The sequence below is a fragment of the Eleutherodactylus coqui genome, chromosome 2 (genome assembly GCF_035609145.1).
Source record: "Eleutherodactylus coqui strain aEleCoq1 chromosome 2, aEleCoq1.hap1, whole genome shotgun sequence".
Lineage (NCBI taxonomy): Eukaryota > Metazoa > Chordata > Amphibia > Anura > Eleutherodactylidae > Eleutherodactylus > Eleutherodactylus coqui.
In genome coordinates this window covers 66,973,725-66,999,873 of record NC_089838.1, presented here as the reverse complement: position 1 = coordinate 66,999,873, position 26,149 = coordinate 66,973,725, and the positions used below count along the sequence as shown (strand labels likewise).

The 26,149-nt window shown below is 39.3% G+C and overlaps 1 protein-coding gene across 3 annotated transcripts in view; it reads right to left on the bottom strand.

Moving 5' to 3' along the window:
* Positions 1-26,149, bottom strand: part of GABRB2 (gamma-aminobutyric acid type A receptor subunit beta2) — a 386,028-nt gene that overhangs the window by 6,797 nt on the left and 353,082 nt on the right. For all 3 annotated transcript variants that reach the window (XM_066589803.1, XM_066589801.1, XM_066589800.1), the window contains exons 6-7: positions 4,642-4,779; positions 1,989-2,141 (exon numbers count right to left, since the gene is read on the bottom strand). In XM_066589803.1, coding sequence (XP_066445900.1) covers positions 1,989-2,141; positions 4,642-4,779 — 291 coding nt within the window. The remainder of the gene's footprint in view (positions 1-1,988; positions 2,142-4,641; positions 4,780-26,149) is intronic.

The window sequence follows — 26,149 nt, the reverse complement described above, 5'->3', positions numbered from 1 at the left end:
GGCATTACAAGGGCTCCAAATTATGAGATACATCTATGATCTTTTCAAGCACATAGACTTAACAACCTAAGTAATCATTGGGTACAATATTTTTTAACGATTTTATAGAATTGTTCAGATGAGGTGTCTTAAAGAGAATGTGTAAAACACTTTGTTTGACTCATGATTATGTATTCTTTATTTTGAATGTCACTAGCTGTAAAAAAAAATTAAAAATAAAATAAAAACAGTTTTCCTGAAACTTTGCAGCTTTAACACTGATCCGTGAACATAATAATCTGTCGCTTGCTGTTCTGTTATATCACTTTTCAGAGGTCATCTCATTACCATCATAAATAGGATTACAATGAAAGGTGACATCTACATATAGACAATACAGGATCCACCAATCACTATATATATCACAGATCACCTCCTCCTCTGCACTGCACAGCGATATATACACATGTCACAGAGCATGCCAACAATAGAAGCCATTCTCCCAAAAAAGTCAATGATTCATCTGTAATTTACAGATGTCTGTAGGCCATGTGGCTGCTGTAAAATATATTTCTGAGCGCTGTTAAAAGAAATGGACACCACATAATTAAGAACAAAAATTGAATAAAAAAGGAAAATGCATCCCTTAAGAAGGGAGATTTGCGTAATTAATAGGTGGCTTTTCACTGCAGGTAAAATGGATAAAAAAAGAACACAGCACAATGAAATGTGTTGTCTATATTAACCAACTAAAGAGACCTACAAGACTGCTATTTTGAAAAATTGTTTACTTCCCTGAACCTAGGTCAATGTTTCAAGTGCTCTGTGATCCTTAGAGCAGCAAGTCTGAAACGTACGAGGGCTGGGCCAAGAAAACCCTTATGGACAGATGAAATGATGTAGACTATAGATTTATTAAACAAATTGAGCCATGCCTGGATTATTGATGGACACTGCACAACCACTTAAAAAGCCAGAAAGTAAGAATTGAAGGTGTGGACTGCAATTTTTCACAATAAACAAGTTTCTGTCACTTTGAGAAAGTCATGAATAGAGCAAATAGCGAGCACAAAAGAAGATTGCTATATTTATGAAATACAATGCTCTATTATAATGTCTATGTATAGGTAAGTATGGTAAGAGTAGGTTTCAATTTAACTTTTTTGAGAACTTGTTGATAGTTTGCAATCTTGAAGTTTATAGTAAAGGAATGTGGAAGACACCTATCATACATGTCTTTAAACAGGACATTGGCTGTGGTGTCGGCGTTAGCTAAAATTGGTTGTGAATAAGTTAATAAATTCCCAGGCTATTGATCATTAGGCATTTTTAATTTGTGACAATCAATTATTACATTTAACATTTTTTAGTGTATTTTATTATATGCAAAATAAGTGTTGGATTTATTGATTGTATTGTAGGTTTTCAATGATAAAATTTATTTGAAGACACTAGTTGCTTAGTAAATGTGCATCTATATACAAAAAAACATCATGCCATGCAGTGATACCATTTTATGCCAGCTGCTAAGCCAACTAAATCGATGATCAGGAAAAGGTGTTAGAGTGGATAGAAAATTATCGACTACTAATTAGCTTCATATGGTAGTAAACTTCCAAGCTTTAAACTTGTTTCTTATCAAATTGTATATAAGGGGATATTGAATGTGTCCACTTTAAAGCCAGGTATAATCTCAACCACTAAGGCAGTTATCTGTGTACTTCCAAACGTATATCCCCTACTGTTGTAGGCCTCCAGCTATGTCCTGAATGTTCAGTCTACTTATTGAGAGCTAATAAAAGTCATTAAACCAGCGGAGTCCCGTAAGCCACTAAGCTTACAAAATTGAACTCAGATTCTTCTTCTTTTAAACTTTTGAAAAGTGTAATAGACATACAAAGTATAATTATCTAAATAACACATTGGAAGTGAGTTTAAACAGAAAGATACAAATAGATGGGTCATCATAGATTGGACATCCTACTGTCATGTCTTGTATTACCACCTACCTAAGGCAACTCGAGCAGCTGATGCATCATAGTTGATCCAGAAAGAAACCCATGAGAGAATTGTGATCAAAATAGAAGGCATGTATGTCTGCAAGATGAAATATCCAATGTTTCTTTTTAGCTTAAAACTAAGAGATAATCGTGGATAGGAACCTGAAACCAAAAACATAACAGAGAAGTAAAAAAGACACCCTTACTTAAAAAAAATTTAAGTCATAGTAGTCTTTCAAGATGACTTCAAGGACTAAAACTACAAGGGGATGGAAAGAAGGAACAATACCTCTGTAGCACCACCTATTGGAAGGCAGCATGTTTGCAAGTCAATTTTAGACTCTCTAAATCAGTCTTGTAACAATGATTGGGAATTGTATACCATAGCCAGATTAACTATACAAAGACAGCCGTTTCGGGGTGATTTCTCCTCATCAATGTGAAGTAGGTTAATGAACTATAGATGTGGGTCAGGAAGGGTATTGTTTCTCCATAAGGAGAGCACCTAGAAGGTATGTGAGGAAACGTATAAGGCCATTCATGCTCCTCTGGGAAATATGCAAATGAGAAGATGGAACAATACTTTTGTAGCACCAACTATTGGAAGGCAGCGGTCAGTTTTAGACTTTCTAAACAAGTCTTATAATTACAAAAGAAATACATGCTATTATTTTTGAAGGTGCATGGTCTATGAGCAGACCTCAGGAATTTATTTTATGTTTTCAATCATAGCAACTAAGTGTGTTAAATGGAGAAACTACAAAATATCCTAACAATCGTGTATGGTCATGGTTTGAACCTATGTTTAGCTCAATGTAAAATAAAAGACATGTGAAAAAAATGTTTCATCAGATGAATGTAATTGTGCAGATAATAAACTTCACTCTGAGGCCTTAGTCAGACGGGCGTTTTTTCGCGCGATTTGCGCATGCGTCCGGCGATTTTTTAAAACCATTGCTTTGCAATGGTATCGGACACATGAGCGCTTTTTATGCGCTCATCGGATAAATTATAGAACAGAAATCGCAGATCGCACCTATCTGCGATCTGCGATTCCTGTTCTGTTCTCTATATGTGCTCAATGGGGCCGGCGGCAGCAGCGCCGACCCCATTGAGAACATATAGTAGACAAATCATTCTCCTCTGCCACAGCTGTAACAGCTGTGGCAGAGAAGAACGATGTTTGCCCATTGAATTCAATGGAGCCGGCAATACAGCCGGCTCCATTGAAAGCAATGCGCTGCGGGCGAGCGCAGGATGAATTGTCGGGAAGGGCTTAAATATATAAGCTCTTCCCTGCAATTCATCCTGAAATGTGTAAAAATAAAAAATATATATATACACTCACCTTGTCCCGGCAGACGGAGTTCAGCGTGGCCGGCCTGCAGTGGGTGTGAAGGGCATTAATTCATGAATGGGTGTGAGTGAGACCTGCCTCTGATTGGCTCAGCGCTGAGCCAATCAGGGGCAGGTCTGACTCACACCCCCTTCACACGCACTGCAGGTCGGCCGCGCTGAACTCTGTCTGCCGGGACAAGGTGAGTATATATATTTTTTTTATTTTAACACATTTCTGGATGAATTGCAGGGAAGGGCTTATTTATTTAAGCCCCTCCCCGACAATTCATCACGCGCTCGCCCGCAGCGCATTGCTTTCAATGGAACCGGCTGTATTGCCGGCTCCATTAAATTCAATGCGCTGGACAGCTCCGGCCCGTTTTGTCATGAAACGCGGCTAGGAGCAGATTTTTCGGGCGATTTTTTGGCCCCGGTCACGCGATTTGCGAATGCGCATCCGTCATGCGATCCGCAAATCGCGCGAAAAACCGCCCGTGTGACTAAGGCCTGACACTCAATGACCCACTTCTTAAGATAGATCAGTTATGATAAGGTAAGGTACGGAAAGGTAGGATGAATAGGATAATTTGTTACATACAGTTATTACAGTCAAGTTAAACTTTGTTACATCAGTTCAGTTTGCATCTGATTTTACGCAAGTAAAAAAAAAACAACATCTTAAATTGTACCACTTCTTGTCTCTTAGGAAATACATATAACATGTCACTTAGCAAAATTTACTGAAAAATAATAATGACAAGTTATTGCAAAAAGCATGCCTATCATTTAAGGTAAGGGCAGTAGGGTAAGCTTAGCCATGTTATTTGCCAAAACTGTGGACCCTTTAACTACAAATTTCAACTTTTTCCCAATGTATTTGTTTTTTTACTTAAATAAAAATTTAAAATAGTGTTATTTTGCATAATCATTGCTTTATTTTACATTACATATCCCTGAAACTAAAATAAACAGGTCTTCATCTTTGCATTTGGGCTCACATTGGAACAAATAACCAACTGTGCAGCATAATGTACTTACCAGGAGGATTCAATTCTAGTCCCTTACATCTAAGGGACTCCTGCCATTTCTGTTCTTCCTCCAGTCACAATGTTTGATCTCTAGTGATGACATGTGAGGTGACCACAGTGATCAATCGCTGATAGTAAATATTTTGCAGAGTTTGTTACTTTTCAGTTTCAAGCCCAAATGCATAGATAAAAAAAAAACTTTCATGGAAAAAGCAACCTTTATTCTACTCCTCTGTAGTATAAATAATACTGTATACATACATACATTAAATGAAAATATATCATTCATACTGTACCTGTGGAAAAAACAACATTTTTTGAGAGGAGCTTGTAGTCTACAATGGAAAACTGTGGCAATTCAATTCTATCAACTCCAGTGACAGCATGGTTGCCTCCTCGCCAATAAAACTCAATGTCATCAGTGGTGTAGCCATCTAAAATACAAAAATTCTAAGTATTGTTATGCAGATAAAACAGATGATGGTACTAACAAGAACACTAAATAAACTTTTTGTAGCTTAGAGTTTTGAGGATAAACCATTTTTTTCCTCCATTTGTATAGTGCAAACGCTGCTAATGCATATCTAGTTTTAATTACCAAAGACTTTTATGGCACAACCTCTGACCTATCAGCTGATATATCCAGGCAAAAAACTGAATGAAGAGATGGGCTTTTATATTCACCGCTCTCAATTGTAATCTATGAGATTAATAGAAACAGCTGGAATCTTTCATAAAGGGCTAATCCCTTCAACAAAGTTCAGATTTTTCCACTCACAGCAGCTCCACTTTTTATTTCCGGGCTCTGCCTCTTTTTTGGGTAGGACTATATGCTGCCTAACATGACTAGCAGGGCTCTGTATATGCGATGTCCATGCTGCAATATAGGTATACCGCATTTCCCTGAAAATAAAACCTACCCTGATAATAAGCCATACCCTGATTTTTGGAGGGAGGGGGGGCTTTGAAATATAAGCCCTAGCTAAACCACATGCAAAAAAAAAAAACAAAAAAAAAACAATACTCACCTAGCAGTTGCCATTCAGGTCCCTCCCACTGGGGTGCGATGCTCCTGCAGGCTTCTGTGCAGTCCTCAATGCAGACAGAGCATCGCTTGTTGCAAACAGGGCTTGAATACCCCGCCTCCAGCAAGCGATTGCTCTGATTGGTTCAGAAGCGTCATTTGAGCCAATTAGAGATGGTGCTCTATGAATCAATCACAGCCATTCATTGAATGACATAATTGCTGGGTCAACTGTTAGGTGAGTATAAGGAACCCCCCCCCCCAAAAAAAAAAAATGACCCTGTGCCTCTTTTGGTGCAAACATTAATATAAAATAGGGTCTTATTTTCAGGGAAGCACAGTATATGCAGCATCAGGAGCTAACAAACAGTGTAATGAAGGCAGAGTAACTGGGGTTACATGCTGGTGATATGTCTGCAACAAATCTAACATTAAGGCTCACATGCCTGAAGTGCTAGATAGTTGGTGAATAAGGAAGATGAAACAATACCTCTGCATCGCCACTTATTGGATGGCAGCATTCCTTTAAATCAATGTTAGACTCGTTAACAAGTCTGCAAAACAATGATCGGGAATAGGAAACCAAGACAGAAAACCATACACAGACAGCTGCTTCAGGGTCTTTGTCCCTCATCAGTGTGCAGTAGGTTTCTGGCTTGTGAAAGGCCTGTAATGTGGGTCAAGAGGGGTGTTGTCTCTCCTTAAAGAGGGCACACAAAAAGTGTGTGGAGACACCTAGGGGTGAGTGGGCCAGTGTGGGTGTGGGGGCATAGTCTTTCCCCAAGGAAAGCACCCAGAAGGGGTGTGAGAAGACACATGTCAGGTGAGTGCGGAGACTTATGAGGCCATGCATGCTCCGAGTAATTTATGCAAATAAGGAAGACGAAACAATACCTCTGCAGCGCCACCTACTGGATGGCAGTATTCCTTTAAATCAATGTACAACTCTTTAACAAGTCTGTAAAACAATGTAGGAAACCTTATTTGCATAAATTATCCAAAAAAGCATGCATCGACTTGTAAGTCTCCTCACTCACCTCTCAGATGTCTTCTCACATCCCTTCTGGATGCTCTCCATGGGGAGAGATGATGTGCCCCCCCCAACTCACTCACCCCCTAGGTGTCTCCACACACGTTTTGGGTGCTTTTCTTAAAGAGAGATTACACCCCTCTTGACCCAGATAGTTAGTGAATAATGTGAGCCAAAAATGTTAGAGCAACTGTAGGTATTGTATTGAAGCTCTCTAGAAAGTGGAAAGGATAGGATAGGTTCAAACCCTACAACACATGTACCAGAACCATTCTATTCAACTCTACCGAAATGTAGAGAGGTGGCCGGGAGCTATTGTGCATGATCTAACAAAGCTCTCTCCCATGAACCCTGCCAGGCTGAGCAGAGTACATGTAAGTGACAACATGCACGTCTGTCGACCACTGCAGGACAGCAATGGTGTCTTTACTGAATAGAAGCTGCCAGTAAATAACTTATGGGGATATAAGAAATATAAATAACACTGTGCAAAAAATGTAAGTTATTTGTTCATTTTAATATTTTTACCTAAGGGACTGTTTGAGATGTCAAAACTGAGGTTCTCAGGCACAATTTGCATTGGACAGCACACAAACACACGTGTGTGCTGTCCAATACTCGCATACAGTGGACATTGCATGTCCAATTCTGGTACATGAATCAGACCAGAAGAGGATATGCCGTGAGTTTTTTCACATGTACAATCAGCTGTGTAAAAAAAAAAATCTAATGCGAATAGCCTCATTGGCTATAATCAGTCCGAGTAATGTCTGTGAAGTACACAGACAGCACTTGGATGGGAAAATCAGCTATCTGAATGGATCCTAAACTTCATAATAATGTTTTCATGGTATATGTGTTATAGAAATTCCCATAGTTGAAGATCAGTTCCTCTCCTATGAATAGGGTTCTTTTGATGGCATGCAAATGGATTTCAAAAGGCCCATTTATGTAAATGGAGAAGTCGCAGCAACTTTTGCAAAAAATCTGCAATATTGAATTATACTTTTAGAGTACGTTCACAAATGGCTGATACACTGCTATTATCCACTTTGGATTTGCATGTGAAAAATACACAAGGTACTACATTACTGCAAAATTGATGGTCCTATCACACTGTCTATGATCTTTGGATTTTGGGCTTTGGCACCCTGTGGCCAATTGCACAGTGCACAGTTTACCCTGGTGCTCACTTTTAATCTTTGCTATTGGAAATTTGAAAGTATTTACAGAAATCTTATCCACATGTTGTTAAAAACAATCGCCAAATTGTCCTGCAATACAGATCTTAAATCTGCAGCAGATCATGCTCAAAAAGTTCAAAAGTGTCTAAAAGCACTTAGTAGATGTCATGTAAAGTATGTAAGACATATTTCTGGCATGATTTGCACTGGAAAACTCATATTTTGAAAAGTAAGCCACATTGCGGCTTATTTATCAATAAAGGCGTAATTTGCGCTGATTGCATACAGTTCATATAATTATGAAAGAATGGTAAAGAATGCGCTTGATAATGTGGTGACTATTTAGAAACACTGGAAAAACTAGTAGATGCGCCAAAGGTTTTTGGAATGCGCCAAATTTTAACGAAGTTTATGAAAGTCAATAGAACAGGCATAAAAAGCTGAGATGCGCCACAAGTTATGCAAAATAAGAATCTGACTTTGCTCACATTTTACAGTGATTTTTACACTGAGTAATCCCACTAAAATAACAAAAGATGTTTGAAGTTTATAAATAGAAGAGCAATGTAAGATGCTAAAATGATAAGAGATGTGCCAAAAAGAATACTTAGTTGCACCATAAACCACACAGATGTTTCAAAATGAAATCGGTAAATTTTTAGTGCAGTCAAAAAAGCTAAGAGGCTGTAAGAAAATGTGCCATTCTATTACTAATGCTATTTAGGCCAAGCTTTACTTGGTCTAAGCTGCACTTACTTTTGGCACCTGTTTTCTGGCATTCAGCTTCATAAATGTGTCAGAATCATCCAACTCACAGAGGCCACGACCACATTCAGGCCTTATATATGGAGCTATTTAGCTGTGTCCAAAAATCGGGCAAAAAAAAAAAAAATCACAACCATCTGAAATATTGGATTCTAATGCATTCATCCAGATTTGTATTGATAAAACAAATTGCACTGTCAAAAATAGAACATTGGGGGCCATTTTCAGATTCCGATTTTATACTCTGGGTCCAAAGATAGGTCTTGCCCTATCTTTGACCAAGATACACTGGAAGCTCTCGCAGACTACTATGGGAGCTGAAAAAAAAAGAGAGGGGGAGGGAGTTACACAGCATATAACACTGGGTAAGAAGAGAGCTGTCTCTACTTATGCATAAGTAGTCATTCCGAAGATTTCTGCCGATCAAGGGATTTTTGCGCTGCAGCGTATTTTTTTGCAGATACGCTCCAGCCGCCTGTATGAATGGCAAAATATACAAGGCTAAAGATCAGGACTTGGGTGAAGCTATTGTTCATTCATACGATTTTTCAGCACATATGGCCAAACGTAAAAACACTTACTGTCATGTGAAAGAGGTCTCATAAGAAGAAAAAAATTGGCACAGCCTTTCACAATTTTTTCATTCTTTTTGGCACAAATCAGTTGTAAATATGTCAGTAAAGAGTACGCCATTATTCCAGCGCAAATTATGCTATGAATCTGGCAGAAAAGGCTTCATAAGTAAGCTTTATTGTTCTTTATTAGAGATGAGCGAGCGTACTCGTCCGAGCTTGATACTTGTTCGAGTATTAGGGTGTTCGAGATGCTCGTTACTCGAGACGAGTACCACGCGGTGTTCGAGTCACTTTCATTTTCTTTCTGAGAAATTTGCGCGCTTTTCTGGCCAATAGAAAGACAGGGGAGGCATTACAACTTCCTCCTGTGATGTTCCAGCCCTATACCACCCCCCTGCAGTGAGTGGCTGGCGAGATCAGGTGTCACCCGAGTATTAAAATCTGCCCGCCCGCGGCTCGCCACAGATGCATTCTGACAGAGATCAGGGACAGTGCTGCTGATGCCGGAGCTGCTATAGGGAGAGCGTTAGGAGTTATTTTAGGCTTCAAGAACCCCAACGGTCCTTCTTAGGCCATAGTCAGAAATCGCAGATCGCACCTATCTGCGATTCCTGTTCTCTTCTCTATATGCACTCAATGAAGCCGGCGGCAGCAGCGCCGACCCCATTGAGAACATATAGAAGACAAATCATTCTCCTCTGCTACAGCTGTAACAGCTGTGGCAGAGAAGAACGATGTTTGCCCATTGAATTCAATGGAGCCGGCAATACAGCAGGTTCCACTGAAAGCAATGGGCTGCCGGCGATCGCGGGATGAATTGTCGGGAAGGGCTTAAATATATAAGCCCTTCCCTGCAATTCATCCAGAAAAGTGTACTTCAGTGGAACCGGCTATAAGCATGTAACCCAGGAGAAGTGGCAGCGGAGTGTCATGCAGGCAGTGATTGTGCTTTGTTGGAGGTAGTGTGGTGCTTAGCTAAGGTATGCATTGCTAATGAGGGTTTTTCAGAAGTAAAAATTGTTGGGAGGGGGGGGGGCCACTCTTGCCGCTATTGTGGCTTAATAGTGGGACCTGGGAACTTGAGATGCAGCCCAACATGTAGCCCTTCGCCTGCCCTATCCGTTGCTGTGTCATTCCCATCACTTTCTTGAATTGCCCAGATTTTCACAAATGAAAACCTTAGCGAGCATCGGCGATATACAAAAATGCTCGGGTCGCCCATTGACTTCAATGGGGTTCGTTACTCGAAACGAACCCTCGAGCATCGCGATAATTTCGTCCCGAGTAACAAGCAGGCGAGCATTTTGGTGCTCGCTCATCTCTATTCTTTATTAGAGATGAGCGAGCATGCTCACTAAGGACAATTACTCGATCGAGCATTGTCCTTAGCGAGTACCTGCCCGCTCGGAAGAAAAGGTTCGGTTGCCGGCGCGGGTGAGAGGTGAGTTGCGGCATTGAGCAGGGTGGAAGAGAGAGATCTCCCCTCCATTCCTCCCTGCGCTCCCCGCCGCTCCCCGCCCGCTGCCGAGCAGGTACTTGATCGAGTAATTGCCCTTAGCGAGTATGCTCGCTCATCTCTATTCTTTATATTTTACATCAATCCACTATTACAAATGATAAAAAGGCAGCGCATTCAGCGCCAAAATTGAGTCGGGTTAGTTCTGCATAATTTGTAACATTGTGTGCTATTTGCCCGGACTAACAGCTTTCCGGCATATATACGTTTAATTCTCAGGTTTCAGTTGTGTTAATAAGAAAATGCTTCCGTTGATGAAAGATCTTCAATGAGACTGTAGAACTTGCTGATTTATTTGATTTCGGCTTTGACTTAGGAGTGGTATGATGTGCACCACTGAATTTACAACTCAGGCGGCGTTTTAGAACAATGAAATTTAAATAGAAAGTAGTTTTGCATCCGGCTTGTTCTGACACTTCAAATCTGTGAATCTGTAAAGCTTTATAGCTTGCTGTTTAACATGAGGTAAATCAGATTATGTGACTAGGCATGCCGGCATTATGCCAATATCTAGCACAGTGGGCTTTTCTAAATGAAGGACAATGACTTTTTAGGAATGTTGGCCCGTATGACATCGCAATTATATGATGTCATAATGATTTTATTTTATGTGTAATAGAACTACAATGAAGGCGTGATTTTTTAACTGTAAATAAGAAAAACGTAATTATAAAAGATTCTTTAGAACATACTGAAATGGGAAAATAGGCTGAGATACAATTATACATAAATTTATATTCCCAAAGCCTAAACCTGCACTGCTGAGAGATTGTGATGATGACCTGCTTTATTCCGGTTTCTGGTAGGTGCATCACGATGACTTTATATGGGTGCAAATCACCTAATACATCAATACCTACAATCTAACGAACTTGAATACCTGCAAATACATTTGTATAATTTTTAGGCCTATTTCTGTATACTGATTGCAATCCATACAACCTTCACCTGATAGTGATCAGAGCATCAATTGTCAGCATAATATGGTCTACTGTATTTCCCATGAGCATATTTGTAAATGTACATAATAGGGGGCTGCAGCAGAGAATAATAAATCAGTTTTCCATCCATATTGCCTTCATATTTGCATCCATCAGTATTATTTTGCATAACGCAAAGATGGGTGAAAGTTGTGCATGCTTCATTTTTAAAAAATACATATGTGCATTTTACACACCAATGTGAATAGATGCATCGGCTAATATTGGCTCCGGATTATGGACAGAAAGATTCAGAAGGAATTCTAATAAAAAAAAGATGCTTGTGCAAAACTAGCCTATCATAGTGGTGCAGCGGAGGCTTTTAGTCAACAACTTCAAGCAATATATCTCAGCATAGATGGCATTTTTAGAGGTTTAGTAATCAACAGTCTTGTATAAATGGTTTCTGGTCGGTCTGAAAGATAGTGGGGTACCCCCTCCAGATATACACTGTGTAATCAAAAAGACTGATCCAGCACTATATATTAGAGATGAGCGAGCATACTCGCTAAGGACAATTACTCGAGCGAGCATTGTCCTTAGCGAGTACCTGCCCGCTCGGAAGAAAAGGTTCTGGTGCCGGCGGGGGGCGGGGAGTGGCGGGGGAGAGCAGGGGGGAATGGAGGGGAGATCTCTCTCTCCCTCTCCCCCCCCCCCCCCCCGCACCCCCATGCTCACTCCCACAACTCACCGCTCACCCGCGCCGGCAGCCGAACCTTTGCTTCCGAGTGGGCAGGTACTCGCTAAGGACAATGCTCGCTCGAGCAATTGTCCTTAGCGAGTATGCTCGCTCATCTCTACTATATATCAATATTGTTATCCTATATGGAAAAGCAATAGCGTACTTGAATAGGAAGGCATGGATACGCTACAATATGGGTGCCCCGGAAGTTGGCTTTCAATTTTGTGTTGTGGCGCCTGTAAGACATAGAAAGAAAAACCCTATAGCAAAGTTGAGAAGTTATTGTGCAGACTGCTTTTCACACCTGTCTAAGTCCTGTTCGACGCTACTATGATTGAATAAGTAAAGGGTATGTGAAGTGGTCTCCATCAGCTATGACATATGCATGCGTCATTGGACCAGTGATCATTCCAGGGACTTTCAACATTGATTGATACCTGAATCTCCTGAAGACGGCGGTGTATGACTTTCTGTATGAGTTGCCCCTATTGTAGCAAGTACCTTCCTATTCAAGTACACTATTATTATTATAATATAAGATACCAGTGTTGAGCTATAGCGCTGCATTAGTCTTTTTATTACACCCTATATTATGGACTGGAAAAGCTAATGTGCCACATGTTTATATATCTGTATGACAAAAAACTCTGACACAAGGTCTATATTTTATGTTTTACCCTGTGTCACAAGTTCTATGTACTGAAAAGGACGATTGCTTGAGCTTGCTATGGTCGTTTAGTACTGTACCTATAAACAGGTTATTCCAGAATAGCAGCTTATTACCTATTCACGGGGATAAGTATATGATAACTGGGGGTCCCACTTCTAATGCTCCTACTGATCACAAGATTAGCTGTTCCCCTTCATCTATCTGACGGGAGCAGTGGTCACGCGTGTGCACTACCGCTCCATTCAATATTCATCGCTCTGATGGAGATAGCCAAGTAGAGTGCTCATTTTTGTGGATAAGATGATAGTGTCAACTACGACGGCTTCTTTATGAAAGTTTAATGCAGAATGCCCAAGTTATTTAACCATTTCCAATCCACTGTCTGATGTCTGAAGACATTCTGATCGAAGGCTGTACAGTTCCAATGTCCAAAAACATTCGGCAGGGTATTCTTACTGTATATTACTGGCTGTTCTGAAGCGCTCAGCCAATCACAATTAGAGCTACCAGCAGGCAGAGATTTAAAATCCCCGCCTGCTGGTAGCTTTGATTGTGATTGGCTGAAGCACTTCAGCCAACCACAATCAGAGCTACCAGCAGGCGGGGATTTTAAATCCCCGGGTGCTGATAGCTCAGAACTACAGAGACGGGGACAGCGCGAGATGTCGCAGCTGAGCCCCGGCAGCTGAAGGGAGGTGAGTATTGTTTTTTTTTTTTTTACACTTTTTTAAATGGCTTTTCAGGGAAAGGCTTATGAAGCCCCTTCCTGAAAAGCCATTGATGGGATGCCGGCAGCAGGATTCTCTACCGCAGCTGTCATGTGTAACAGCTGCGGTTGAGAATTGAAGAATTCCCTTTGCTGCATCTGCCACAGATGTGGCAGATGTAGCAGCAAGGAATTCTTTTAATTAGCAGGGGTGAAGGAAACATCTGCCCCATGCAGCAGATGTGTTCTTCATGCCCACGGCGGTCATGGCAGCGGCGGAGAGGTAATTTTTTTTTTGTTTTGCACTAAAATGGTTCTTTTTCAGGGAAGGGCTTATATGTAAAGCCCTTCCCTGAAAAAGAATGCAAGGGGCTGGCAGAGCATTGTTTTCAATGGAGCCGCTGGCAGCAGCCGCGGCTTCATTGACAACAAGCACGCAGCTGTGTTCACGCGTGTTTTTGCTAGTACCTAGGTGCGGACATATGTACGCACCTAAGTACGCACAAAAACACGCTCGTGTGAACGCACCCTTAGTAGTGAAATCCACGCTTTTCCTTAGTTATCTTGGTTACTGTTTTTATATGTTCTAGTTTAGTTATAGTATGTCCTTCTTATACACATGTGCCTATATAAATATATACTGCCAATTGACAATATTACAGACATCCTAGCCATGAAACTATGCTAATTTAGATAGTATAATACTAATTCATTTCTTGCTTCTCCACATTTAATATGTCCCCTCATATTTTGTGGCTCCTGACCATCACTAAAGTTGAAAATGACTGGCAAGGTACAAAGGGTTGGGGACCTCTACTCTAGATAATTGAGAAATAACAGCTTGCATTGTTCCAAAAAATAGATTTACAGTTTTGAAACTGTAAATCTATTCAGTATGGATGAGATGCATTTAAGATTAGCTTTGTGAATCTGATGTATATTATAGCCTAATTAATAGACACTTTACATTGAGATTTACACAAGGCAAAGTGTGACATTTTCTTTTCCATATGTTACCTGTTGTCATTAGGATTGTCATATTAAGAATATACCTAAAGGGCAATTTCCTCAGTAAAACAATTATGTTTTGCATGAATAATCAATTCAGAATAGATCAAGACATAACATACATTTTTAAAAATTAGGTTCCCTCACATAGGACAAATAACGTGAAACAAGGATGCAAAATTTATAGTCAAAGCGTGTTTGACACATCACAATCCAAACAGGCCTTCAAAAATACAAACCAAAGGGAGGGCCAGGATGTCCACTAATCCAAAACAGAGCTGCCTTCTCCAAACAAATCAGGAACGCCAATATAATCAAAATAAAAACAAAGGGCACGCTTAGTAGGAAAAAGCCAAGGTCCAGTATTTAAATCACATGCATAGTCTTCGGAGCTATTGATTGTTAGCTTCATGTGGGTTCTGTGCATTCCATCCTTGGAGTGCATGCAGCCTCCAGCTGGGGGCATCTCTCACCAGAAGGCCATGGATTAATTGTTGGGAGATACTTGGACCCTTCTTTTTCTGTATATAAGTCAGTTAGTCTGTGTACCATGTTATTATTATTCTGAGGAAGGGGTATTTTACAACCCCAAAATGCATTAAGTATTTATATCTGTATTTTATGTACTTCTACAACAAAGCATCCTTGTGTTCATCCTGATACTTTTGTGTTTCACCCATAGCTGTTCTGCTATCCTGAATGTATGGGGGTTGGGTTCAATTGTTATTGAGCCTGTTTGCCTTTATGTGAGTATTTATCCACCCATCTAATATGTAATTTAAATATTACTAGACCTTGGCTGTCCCAATGAGCATCCTCTTTGCTCTTATTCTGGTTAGATCTAGACATGGTTTTGCAGAAAGTTATGAAAAACCACTTCTATCTTTAGGCAAAATAGAAATCACCATGTATAATATAACTAGCAAAAGTTACCTATAAGATCCAGAAAAGTAATATTATTTGAAAATCTTTCCATACAACATTTCATTTTGTTCAAACGTTAATTGAATGGGCAGAATAAAATAAGAGTACCTGGATGTATACGACTCTGCCAAATGCATGTTGTATACGCATTAACTAGTATAAATAAATATATACAAATGTATTCACATAAGGCAATGTTCTTTCAGCTCAGATTTTGCCATAGGCATATTAGCTTTTGATTTTTTAGAAAATCCACAGCTGAAATTGTTGCAAAGTCTGCAGCAATAAAGAACATGCTGTGGATTTTAACACCTGAGTACGTACAGTAAATGAAGTATGAAATACCTCATTCATGTTCCATGCCCTCAGAATGTTGACGTTGTCAGGATTTAAATTCAATAGATTTATCATTCAGCAGAGTTAATGTGATAAATCTGGCACATTTTAAGACTGTCTAGTCTAGGTTTGTGTGGCGGCCGGGCGCAGACCTGAGCAGGGAGACAGCAGGGAACCAAGAAAGACCATTGTATGCTGAAAATATTGTATACTGGGGCCATTGTAACTTAACCTTACATTTTAAGTCTATCAAAAAAATATATTATATGTTCGCATACATCTTATACAGTCAGCAGGGTGAATCTGCAACTTATTTCTCCAGTTTATCACTTTCCAGAAGATGCAGAAAGTTACAGTCACCAGTACAGTAATGATATTTAACCACACAACCACACGTTAGTGAAGTTTGATATTGCTATTACTTAAAAAAGCATGTAGGCCAAGAGACATATGAACACAATAAGCAGTGTTACCACACAATTATTCCCGAGCAGCTCGGAGCTGTCACTTGAAGAAATAACACTGAGTGGTGTTGAGAGAAAGATGACACATAATCATATCGCACAGGACTCATATTTATGTGTCATTTGCCATTTATTTGTCATATTGTTATTGTTGCTGTGCTTTTTTAAAATATTTCACCCAATTTCAAGCTGACATCTTACTTATGTGTGGAATGAGTAATGTTCTCCAATCCTGGAACTGGAGTCTATCCATTGTAAAGTACCTGACAGAATTCATGCAATTATACTAAATTGAGTGTAACTACACTTTTCACTACATTATCTCGTAAACGGAGCTGAAAACAATATATATGTATTTTACAATGTTACTATTTTATACACATGCAATTTAATGACTTGCAAAATGCACAATTTATAAACAAACAAAATGTAAATGCTATGCGTTAAATGAAACAAAACAAATTGATCCCTGGGTTACCAGCAACATTTCTGCACTATGAAAGTCACTGTCAATAACCAGCTAATATAAATATATTACCCTAGATTTTTACAATTAATATAACATATTAACATAGTAAGGGTGAAAAAATACATAAGTCCATCAATTCATCCTATTTTCATTTAATGCTAAATTTGTTTTCTAGAAGTAATGAATTGTTACAGTTGCAGTGAGTTACAGTTCTGGGTATGTATATATCATTAGACAGACCTCTGTACTGACCCTTCGCTAAGTCTATGTTCACATAGCTCAGTCTATGTTGTGGCTTCTGTTTACAACTATGACATTGTGACTAGTTCTATTGACTTATAATGGGGTATGTTTGGGTCTTGCTGCAGTTTATCATTTTGATAGGAAGACTAGCAATGCATGCTGTACTATTCTTGCCATCAAAATCGCTGAACTTTGAGGCTTCGAGTGGAGGCTGCAGCCATATTGATTTATTCAATCAATCAATCATCTTTATTTATATAGTGCATACACATTCCACAGCACATCCCAGGCTCTGTCCCCATTGAGGCTCACAATTCTTAAATTCACCTATTAGCATATTATTTGCATATAGTTATTAGATTACCTGTAAGTCATCTTTTCCCGCCAAACAAAAAAAAACCCATTAATATCTAAAGAAAATCCATCAGATCTCCTACGCGATCCTGTCTGAGGGCTCAAGGATTCACACATATATAAATAGTTTTCTATGACTTGATTCAATAAGTCCCCGGGAACTCATAGAGAAGACCCGTGTGTTTGGCACTCTGCCACACAGAATGATTGACAGCTCTCCTTGTATTTAAACTCAACTCAGGGAAATCTGACAATCATTTTGTGGGAGAAAGGACTCACAGGTTTCCTCTGAAGTCCTGGTAACATTTATAGTTACCATCCATAATCCTGGCATAGCTACGGCATGGTATTGGCTACAATGATGGAATGTTCTAGGCATATTCATTGCTTCCGATACTTGATGAGTAATGGTGAAAGTACCTGACTAGTGAGCGGTGTATTTCTTTCTTAATCACAAAGTTGCTAGATATTAACGGCTAGTTGTATATTTACACCGAGCTAAATAATCAAGAAATACTACACCAAGACATTAATTTCATTCCTCACACAAGTTCATGTAACTTGATTTGATAAAGTGGGCATTGTTTATTAGTAGTCTGTATTGGTGTGGAGGTGTGACAATCAATGAACTAAAACATTTTCCAGATGATGTCCCTTTTTTTGCAGGGAACACGGCTGGAATTATAAAAGATACATCTGTTATGTCCCTTTTAATTATTACATAATTATGATTATAATGGCTCTTTCTGAAACTAAGGAAAAGTAAAAAAAAAAAACTGTAAAATAGTTGTGTGACATCCATTATCTACTATTTTATCTAGTCTCACCATCAGAAATGGAACATCATGCACAATTATGCTGATTGAAGTGCTTGTAGTCAACTGAATTCTCAAACCAGTGCTATCTTCCTAGATGAATGATGTATTACATCTATGCAATCCAGAGTTATCAAGCAGAAGAGAGAAGTGCAGAGTAAATCTTTTAAAATAGATTTATGCACCGTAATCACAAAATAAGTAGATTACAAGTTTGTGCAATATGTATCTCCTTATACGGTCTGTGGTGATGAATGGTACATGTTAGTGACTTAGCATATGAAATTTAGTGAGAAAATTGCACTACAGGAATATTTTCTAAGAAAACAAGGATTAAAAAAATCTAGTAAATCTAAAACATTTCAAAGTCAAAAATTTAATTTATGGTAAAACCTGTAAAATGTAAGGTTTCACAATTTTTCAAAATGGAGTAAAAAAGTGAGTAGAAGTAATGGTAAGAATTTGGGCTCCAACAACAAAGGGGCCCCTTTCCAAATCTAAATTTAGAGCCTAGTGCTGTATACATTCGGGAGTGGTCCAAATAGCAAAGATGGACATTTAAGTGACCGCCCATATGCCTTTTTTACAGTGGTCACTAATGGGCTTTATCCTGATGCATGCGCTGCATAAGAATACTAGCATGGGTACCCCCAGCCGGAAGGAACAGGGGTCTAGCTGTCTGGTAACAGCTTATGTTAATCTTATACCCATGAAAAGTGAAATAAAAAGTATTCAAAATGTTAGTTGTTCCGAAAAATGGGATAACTGAAGAGAGCTCATCCATATAAAACAAGACCCCACAGAGCACAGTCGATGGAAAAATAAAAATGTTATGGCTTTTGGAATGCTGCAATACAAAAACATCTTTAAAAAAAAAAAAAAGGTATTTGTGAACAACACAGCAAAACATAAAAGAATTAGTATAAACTTGCCATTGCTTGAATCGTGCTGACCCAGAGAATAATGTTATCACTGCATGCTGAATGCCATAAAAATAAAAAAATAATGGTGGAATTTCTTTTTTTTTCAATGCCACCTCCCAAAAAAATTAATAAAAGTTTAACAACACAGTATACCAAAAAAGAAAAGAAAAGTACTGTGTTAGCCAGTAGAGCTAAATGCGATTGTTCTCAGCAAGAGAAACCAAGTAATCTTGTAGATAGGATACCTTTTAATGGCTAACAAAAAGACATGATGCTATAGCGAGCTTTCGAACCTAAGTAGCTGAGAATAATCACAGTATACCGAAAATGATGCAATTAAAAAAAAAAAAACTTGTGTCCCAAAAAACAAGCCCTCATATGGCTAGGTCAACAAACAAATTGAAACCTTATGGCTCTAGGAATGTGATGATGAAAAAAAAAAAAGAAAAATTGGTTGGTTATTAGGGTATAAAATGGACCCATCACTAAGGGGTTAAACTAGGACCTGCAACTACTATGTTAGATTTTGCCGAACAGGACAAAATGACCTTTTGTTTATCCCTCTATAAACATTTTCATGACACATGGTTCAATCCCCTTGTTATCTAGCAATATTCTAGGGTACGTACTGGCCTGCTGGGGCCACATGATCACTTGTTCCTCCCTTTGATGAAATTCCATCATAGAGTTAAAAAGGCTTTGAAATTACAATTTGGCGGTTTTAGAGCCAGCAATATATTATACCCCCCCCCCCCCCCCAATTTTTTTGAGTAAATATATAGATAGATAACTGCACAATTTGCAGCACACTATGAGTTGATGGTCTATTTTATTTTGAGCAAACAAATCAATTCTGCAGTCTTGATTCATTACTACGAGAAAGCTTTTACATACACTAGATTGTTCATTTACAGGGTACAAATATAACCAGAACTCTATAGCACAGAAATGTAGTTTCACAGCCTTCAGATAGGTTGTGGCATTCTTTAAATTGATACATGTGTGGGAATCATTTACCCTCCATGTGATGTGTGGATGAAGTTAAAAGATTGAGCTCTTTGATGCTTTAGATTATCAGAACAGGGTGCTCTATTAAATGGAAGACACCCACAAGATTGATATGGCTGCCCGTGGCGGAATTGTTTTTCTTCGGTTTTACCATGTACAGAGTTGAACAAAAGATTTACCGTATATACCGGCGTATAAGACGACTTTTGAACCCCGAAAAATCTGCTCTGCAGTCGGGGGTCGTCTTATGCGCCGGTAAAAAAAAAAAAAAAAGTGTAAAAAAAAAAAATTTTATTACTCACCTCCCACGGCGTTCTGTCGCGCTCCGGCAGGATGTCGCTCGCTCCGGCAGGCTGTCGCTCGCTCCTCGTCCCCGCCGCAGCATAGCTTTCTGAATGTGGGGCTTGAAATCCCCGCTTCCAGAAAGCTAATACACACGCCGGCAGCCATGACAGCATTGAATGGCTGTGATTGGCTAAAGCACACGTGGCTTCAGCCAATCACACTATTCAATGACATCATTGAATGGCTGTGATTGGCTGAAGGCGCACGTGTTAGCAATCACACCCATTCAATGATGTCATTGAATAGTGTGATTGGCTGAAGCCACGTGTGCTTTAGCCAATCACAGCCATTCAATGATGTCATGGCTGCCGGCGTGTGTATTAGCTTTCTGGAAGCGGGGATTTCAAGCCCCACATTCAGAAAGCTATGCTGCGCCGGGGACGAGGAGCGAGCGACAGCCTGCCGGAGCGAGCGACATCCTGCCGGAGCGCGACAGAACGCCGTGGGAGGTGAGTAATAAAATTTTTTTTTTTTTCTCCACTGAATACCGGCGTATAAGGTGACAGTTGGAGGGTCGTCTTATACGCCCCGTCGCCTTATACGCCGGTATATACGGTATATTTAATGTAAGAATGGGCTGCACGGATGTTAAATCTATATGTAAAATAAATAACCTGTCATCTAATCTAATTTCATAGATTACTGTGGCCCTCGTTTATTAAAGGATTTTTCAAAAGTCATAAAAAACTGGCTCAGGATTGGTGATGACACAAAATAAGTAACTAAGCCGTACTCGCCAGTCAGATGTTCCCTGGGACCATCACAGCCACTGCAATTTGCATCATTTCAGTTTACAAAGTTACTGAAGCAGTCACGTGCCGTTCACTTTTGAAGTCTACATGAACTTCCAATGACCACTGAAATCAGTGATTGGATGCAGTGATCACATGAACAATTAATGGCCTGTGTGACCACTGCAGCAACTTTCTCTAGAGTAGTGGAGACCAGACCAGTTGTGTTGGACCCTAGAGATATCTGATCGATGATTAAGTTTTTCATTAGTTATTTTGTGCCAGTTCTCTGCCACTTTTTTTTTAGCACACTAAAAACCCCTTGATGACTGGCATTTTATATGTCAGTCTTAAAAAAAAAATTGTTGGAGTAAATTGTACAAAATGTATAAAAAGGCACACAACTCTTAACAAATTTGGCAGATTTCGGACAGTCCTAAATTCAGAAAACAAAATCTATACCTACTGTAAGCACACTTACATTCACGCTGAAATTTGCATCCCTTTCTGACTTTTCTGATAAAAATTTGTCTTCTATTGTACGCCACACTCTCTGCATTGAGACTAGGTCAATTTTTTAAGTCACTTTTGGCAATTGGTGCTTTGGTAAAACATATAAGAAAAACCCACTTAAGGCCAACATTATTATTAATAGTTAATCAATAGTGAAATTTGTAGCATGTTTCCTGGCTGCACATAAAAACAGGAAAAGCGGTTAACAACCTTGTGTTTAAAGCCACCCGAAGATTGCCTTCACACATAGCTTGTAAAAATTACATGCAGTCCATGTGTTTTTTACAAGCTCTTTTTGGTGGCTTTTTCTAAAGACGGGCTTTTTTTTCCTGTCATTTTTCCTGTAGAAAGTTCTATAGGAAAATGCCTGAAAAAGTCAAGCTTTGACTCGAGAGATTCCAACAAACCTTTCAAACTTACAAAAAACTAAAATTAAAAACACAGTTTTTTAGTGCATTTCATAACTCCCCAATTAACATCTTGCAACAATTTTTTTTGCTGAACAAATATGTTGCAAAAAGTATCTGATACATTCAGCCCAAAACTTAGCATTTTACCTGAAAAAGATAAGTGAGAAATCAACCTAAACACCCATTTACAGTTTGAGTGACAGCTTTGAGTGATCATTTTGCATAAACTTTTAAGTAGCTACTCAGCTACTTAGTAGTTAGTAATAAAGAGTGCAAATGAAGCCTTAGCTGAAAGCAGTTATTAGCCTGAGAGCGCTTATCTCCTTTCAATTTTTTTGTTCTCCAGCGGAAAACAATGCCCTCAGCACTACCTGCGGAGAACTGCTGATAAGGCTGAATGACAATTCTTAGGTTGGACTGAATTTAACGATCAGCTAGCAGTGCATGAAAAGCGCATGATGGTCGCGCATTTTGACGCAACGATTATCGCTCAAACGATCGCTTTTTAGCGATTTTTGAGCAATCATCGCTCCGTGTAAATGTGCCTTAATGCAGTATGCAATGAGACATATTGCACTTTTTCCCCTAAAGATTCTCATGCACTCCATAAGAAAACAAAATGGTTTCTCTCCTGTTTTACATGGTACAGCATGTGCCCATAGAAATTTTCATACACCTTACTTTGGGTATGTAAAACAGAATTATTCATCCAACAATGTTCAGTAAAGGAAATTGCTGAAAACAAATGCTAGTACAAGGCAAATCTGAGGCTGGAATCACACATGTAGTTTTGGTGGCAGTAAAATCACAGAGGAGGGAGAAAAAATATACAAAGGCATAACTCACAGAAAAGAAAAACAAAAATGCACAATCCGATAAACTACAGTTTGCAGTCATGTTGCAATCTGGCTTTCTCTGTGAGCAAAGCCAGGAGTATATTCAAAGGGAATTGGAAATCTGGAAGATGGACATCCTTCCTGCTTGATCCACTACCAAAAAAACCTGTTGCTGTGGTTTCAGTTGAGAAGGGAATAAAAAAAAAACACAAAACAAAAGGCATTTCTAGGGTTAGCATAGCAGAACATGATCTAATTTTTTTTCCAGAAACCACCCCTTGTTCATTGGTTGTGTCCAATATTGAAGCTTACCCCGATTCACTTGAAAAATACAAGCTGAAATAGTGAACACATCCCTATAGACAGGAAAGTGCTGTTTCTGGGAAAAAGACCCCTTTGGACAATCCATTGTAATTTTCCTTAGGATGTATACCTTATTATGTGTGAGTTGGGTATAAACAGTTCACTAGAGTATAAAAAGTGACATAGCTATCAATGTTACATGGTTGTAAAGCTAACACAGCATAATTTATAAAGAAGAAAATCAGACAAATTAGCTTATTAATGTAACATGCAAGAAGCAACGGCATTGAGGAGGGCTGTCCTTCTGGGACATAAAGACACAATTAATTATTGCAACAATGTTGATGAATGCATGTAAAACTGCTGAATCATCTATAAACATGTTACAATTTAGTACCTGTCCTCATACTGTAGCATTAGAGAAATATGAATGAATTATCCTATACATAATCAAATCAGGTGTCTCAAATATACATTGGAAAACAAATCTCATTTCTTTTTTAATGTAGCATTTAGGAATAATGGATGTTTTAAAATATTTTTTAAGCTTACTTTATTTTCAAATGTGCTGTAAAGTAAAATACAACAAAAAGTTTGTAAACTGAATTTGCAGAAATAGAAGATTCTGTGCACACAATCGAGCTCATTACTTAAATGGGTTTTTTGTGCATACAGTTGTTTACAGAGAAATTAGCATATATGTATACACTAGCTGAGTTAATTTGGTACAGGTGTTTACCTGTTCACAAAGAAAATTTTATGAAGTCATGGTTACTTCAGAGGAACTAAGGAATAAAATATATATGCTCATGGAGGAGCGTTAGATTCTCCTCAGACTGCATGTACCAATGTCCTTCTGCAGTGTGCCACCCCTCCCACTCTCCTCACTTTTTACCCCTGTTCATTCATATTTACTCCCAGACTGGAGGTTGCAGCCTCTTCTTAGCCTTAAAGGCATGCTCCATCCATGCAGTCCATGACCACTTCGATATTGTACTTTACAGCCTTTCAGTATATGCAAAAAGATATCAGTTAGATTCTCCCCAGTGAATACACATATAGGTCAGTTAGAGTCTCCTCAGTATATACACACAGACATCATTTATATTCTCCTTAGTATACACACATAAAGCTGAGGTAGATTCTCCTCAGTATATATAGATAGAGGTGAGGTAGACTCTCTTCAGTATATGCAGACAGAGGTGAGTTAGATTCTCCTCAGTATACAAATCATTTCCCTAGGCTTTATGGTTTCTGAGAAAAGAACTCTCTCATGTATCACAGATTTATCTAGTTTTTCACATTTAGAATTAAATATTTATATTGTTGCAACTCCTTTACTTTTACTATTTAGGACATAAAGAATGGTCATGCCAAATTTCAAGTTTGCACGACATCGGAAAGTTAGAGAATTAGATTAAGTACATAACATAAGGGGTCACTTACTTTCATACTTAGAATTGAATAATCAAGTTGCGACCCTTGACTTTTCCTACTTATGACCTAAAGAATGCGTGTGCCAAATTTCAATTTGTATAAAACCGGGAAGTTAGAGAATTAGGCTTTTCCCTTTTCTTATATAAACTCTCCCCTCTTTGTAAAGGAATTGTGCTAATAGACACAACTCCCCCCAGAATGCAGAGCTCAGACAAGCAGCTGATCATCTCTGGTCCCACTCTCGGCACTGCCAGCAATCATCTCATTTTGTTAGGAAAAGCCACAGCCAGCAAAACATTTCCTCTGCAGCAGGAATGTATTGTAGTATTACAGGACACCCATTTCTATCAATGGCTGTCCCATTATATCGGTATGGCAGTGGTTCCACCAGAATGGGAGCCACTCTTACTAAGCAGCTCTCTGTTCTCAGTGATAGAGGGGGGTCAAGATTGGTAGACCCCGCTTTATGGTGCTTATATGCCCTGAACATCATTAGGGTATATGAACATCAGTTTGCCCTTTGCACAACCGCCTTAGAAATATAGCCACATGGGACATATCGTCCACAGTGGAATTTCCATTTTGGATTTTTGCAGCAAAACCTGCAACAATCTTCACATTTGTTTCATGAAGATATGTCATGGATTTTTGTGGATATGCTAAAGAAGTAATACTGCTTATTAAAAGGGCTTAATTTTGCTGTAAATAACTGTAGCAAGAAATTACATTCTGCAAGTCTAAATTTTGTACTGTACATCAATTTAGCTGTGGATTACACGTGACTAGTGATGAGCGAGCATACTCGCTAAGGGCAATTGCTCGAGCGAGCATTGCCGTTAGCGAGTACCTGCCCGCTCGAGACAAAAAGTTCGGGTGCCGGCGGCGGGCAGGGAGCTGCGGGGGAGAGCGGGGAGGAACGGAGAGGAGATCTCTCTCTCCCTCTCTCCCCTCCGCTCCCCTCTGCTGACTGCCGCTCTCACCGCTCCCCTGCGCCGGCATCCAAACCTTTTGTCTCGAGCGGGCAGGTACTCGCTAAGGGCAATGCTTGCTTTAGCAATTGCTGTTAGCGAGTATACTCGCTCATTTCTACACGTGACCAATCCTACAGCACATAGATGAGCTTTGTTAAAATCTCATCAACTTTGATACCACTATAAAAGATAAGGCCCAATTAGACACAACGATTATCGATCAAAAGATGTCTTTTGAGCAACTTTTGAGCAATAATAGTTATGTGCCTTTAAGCACAAGGTGATCGCTCAAACGTTGAGTGATCACTTTGTGCACCGAGCAGGGGATGCAGAAGACAAGCGGGGCCGCTTGTCTTCTGCATCCAGCTGTTTTCTGCTCTGAGTGCCTGGTTGTTATACAACCGAGCGCGCCGAGCAGGTTACGCAGAACACAGCTGGACCCCTGTGTTCTTCATACCCTGCCTATGTTTAGGGAGCGGGATACAGCTGAAACAATAGTATCAGCTGTATCCCACTGTGAATTCCTGAAAAGGCTGTTTGTTGTCTTTCAGCACGCTGAAAGACAACGATCTGCGACTGCTA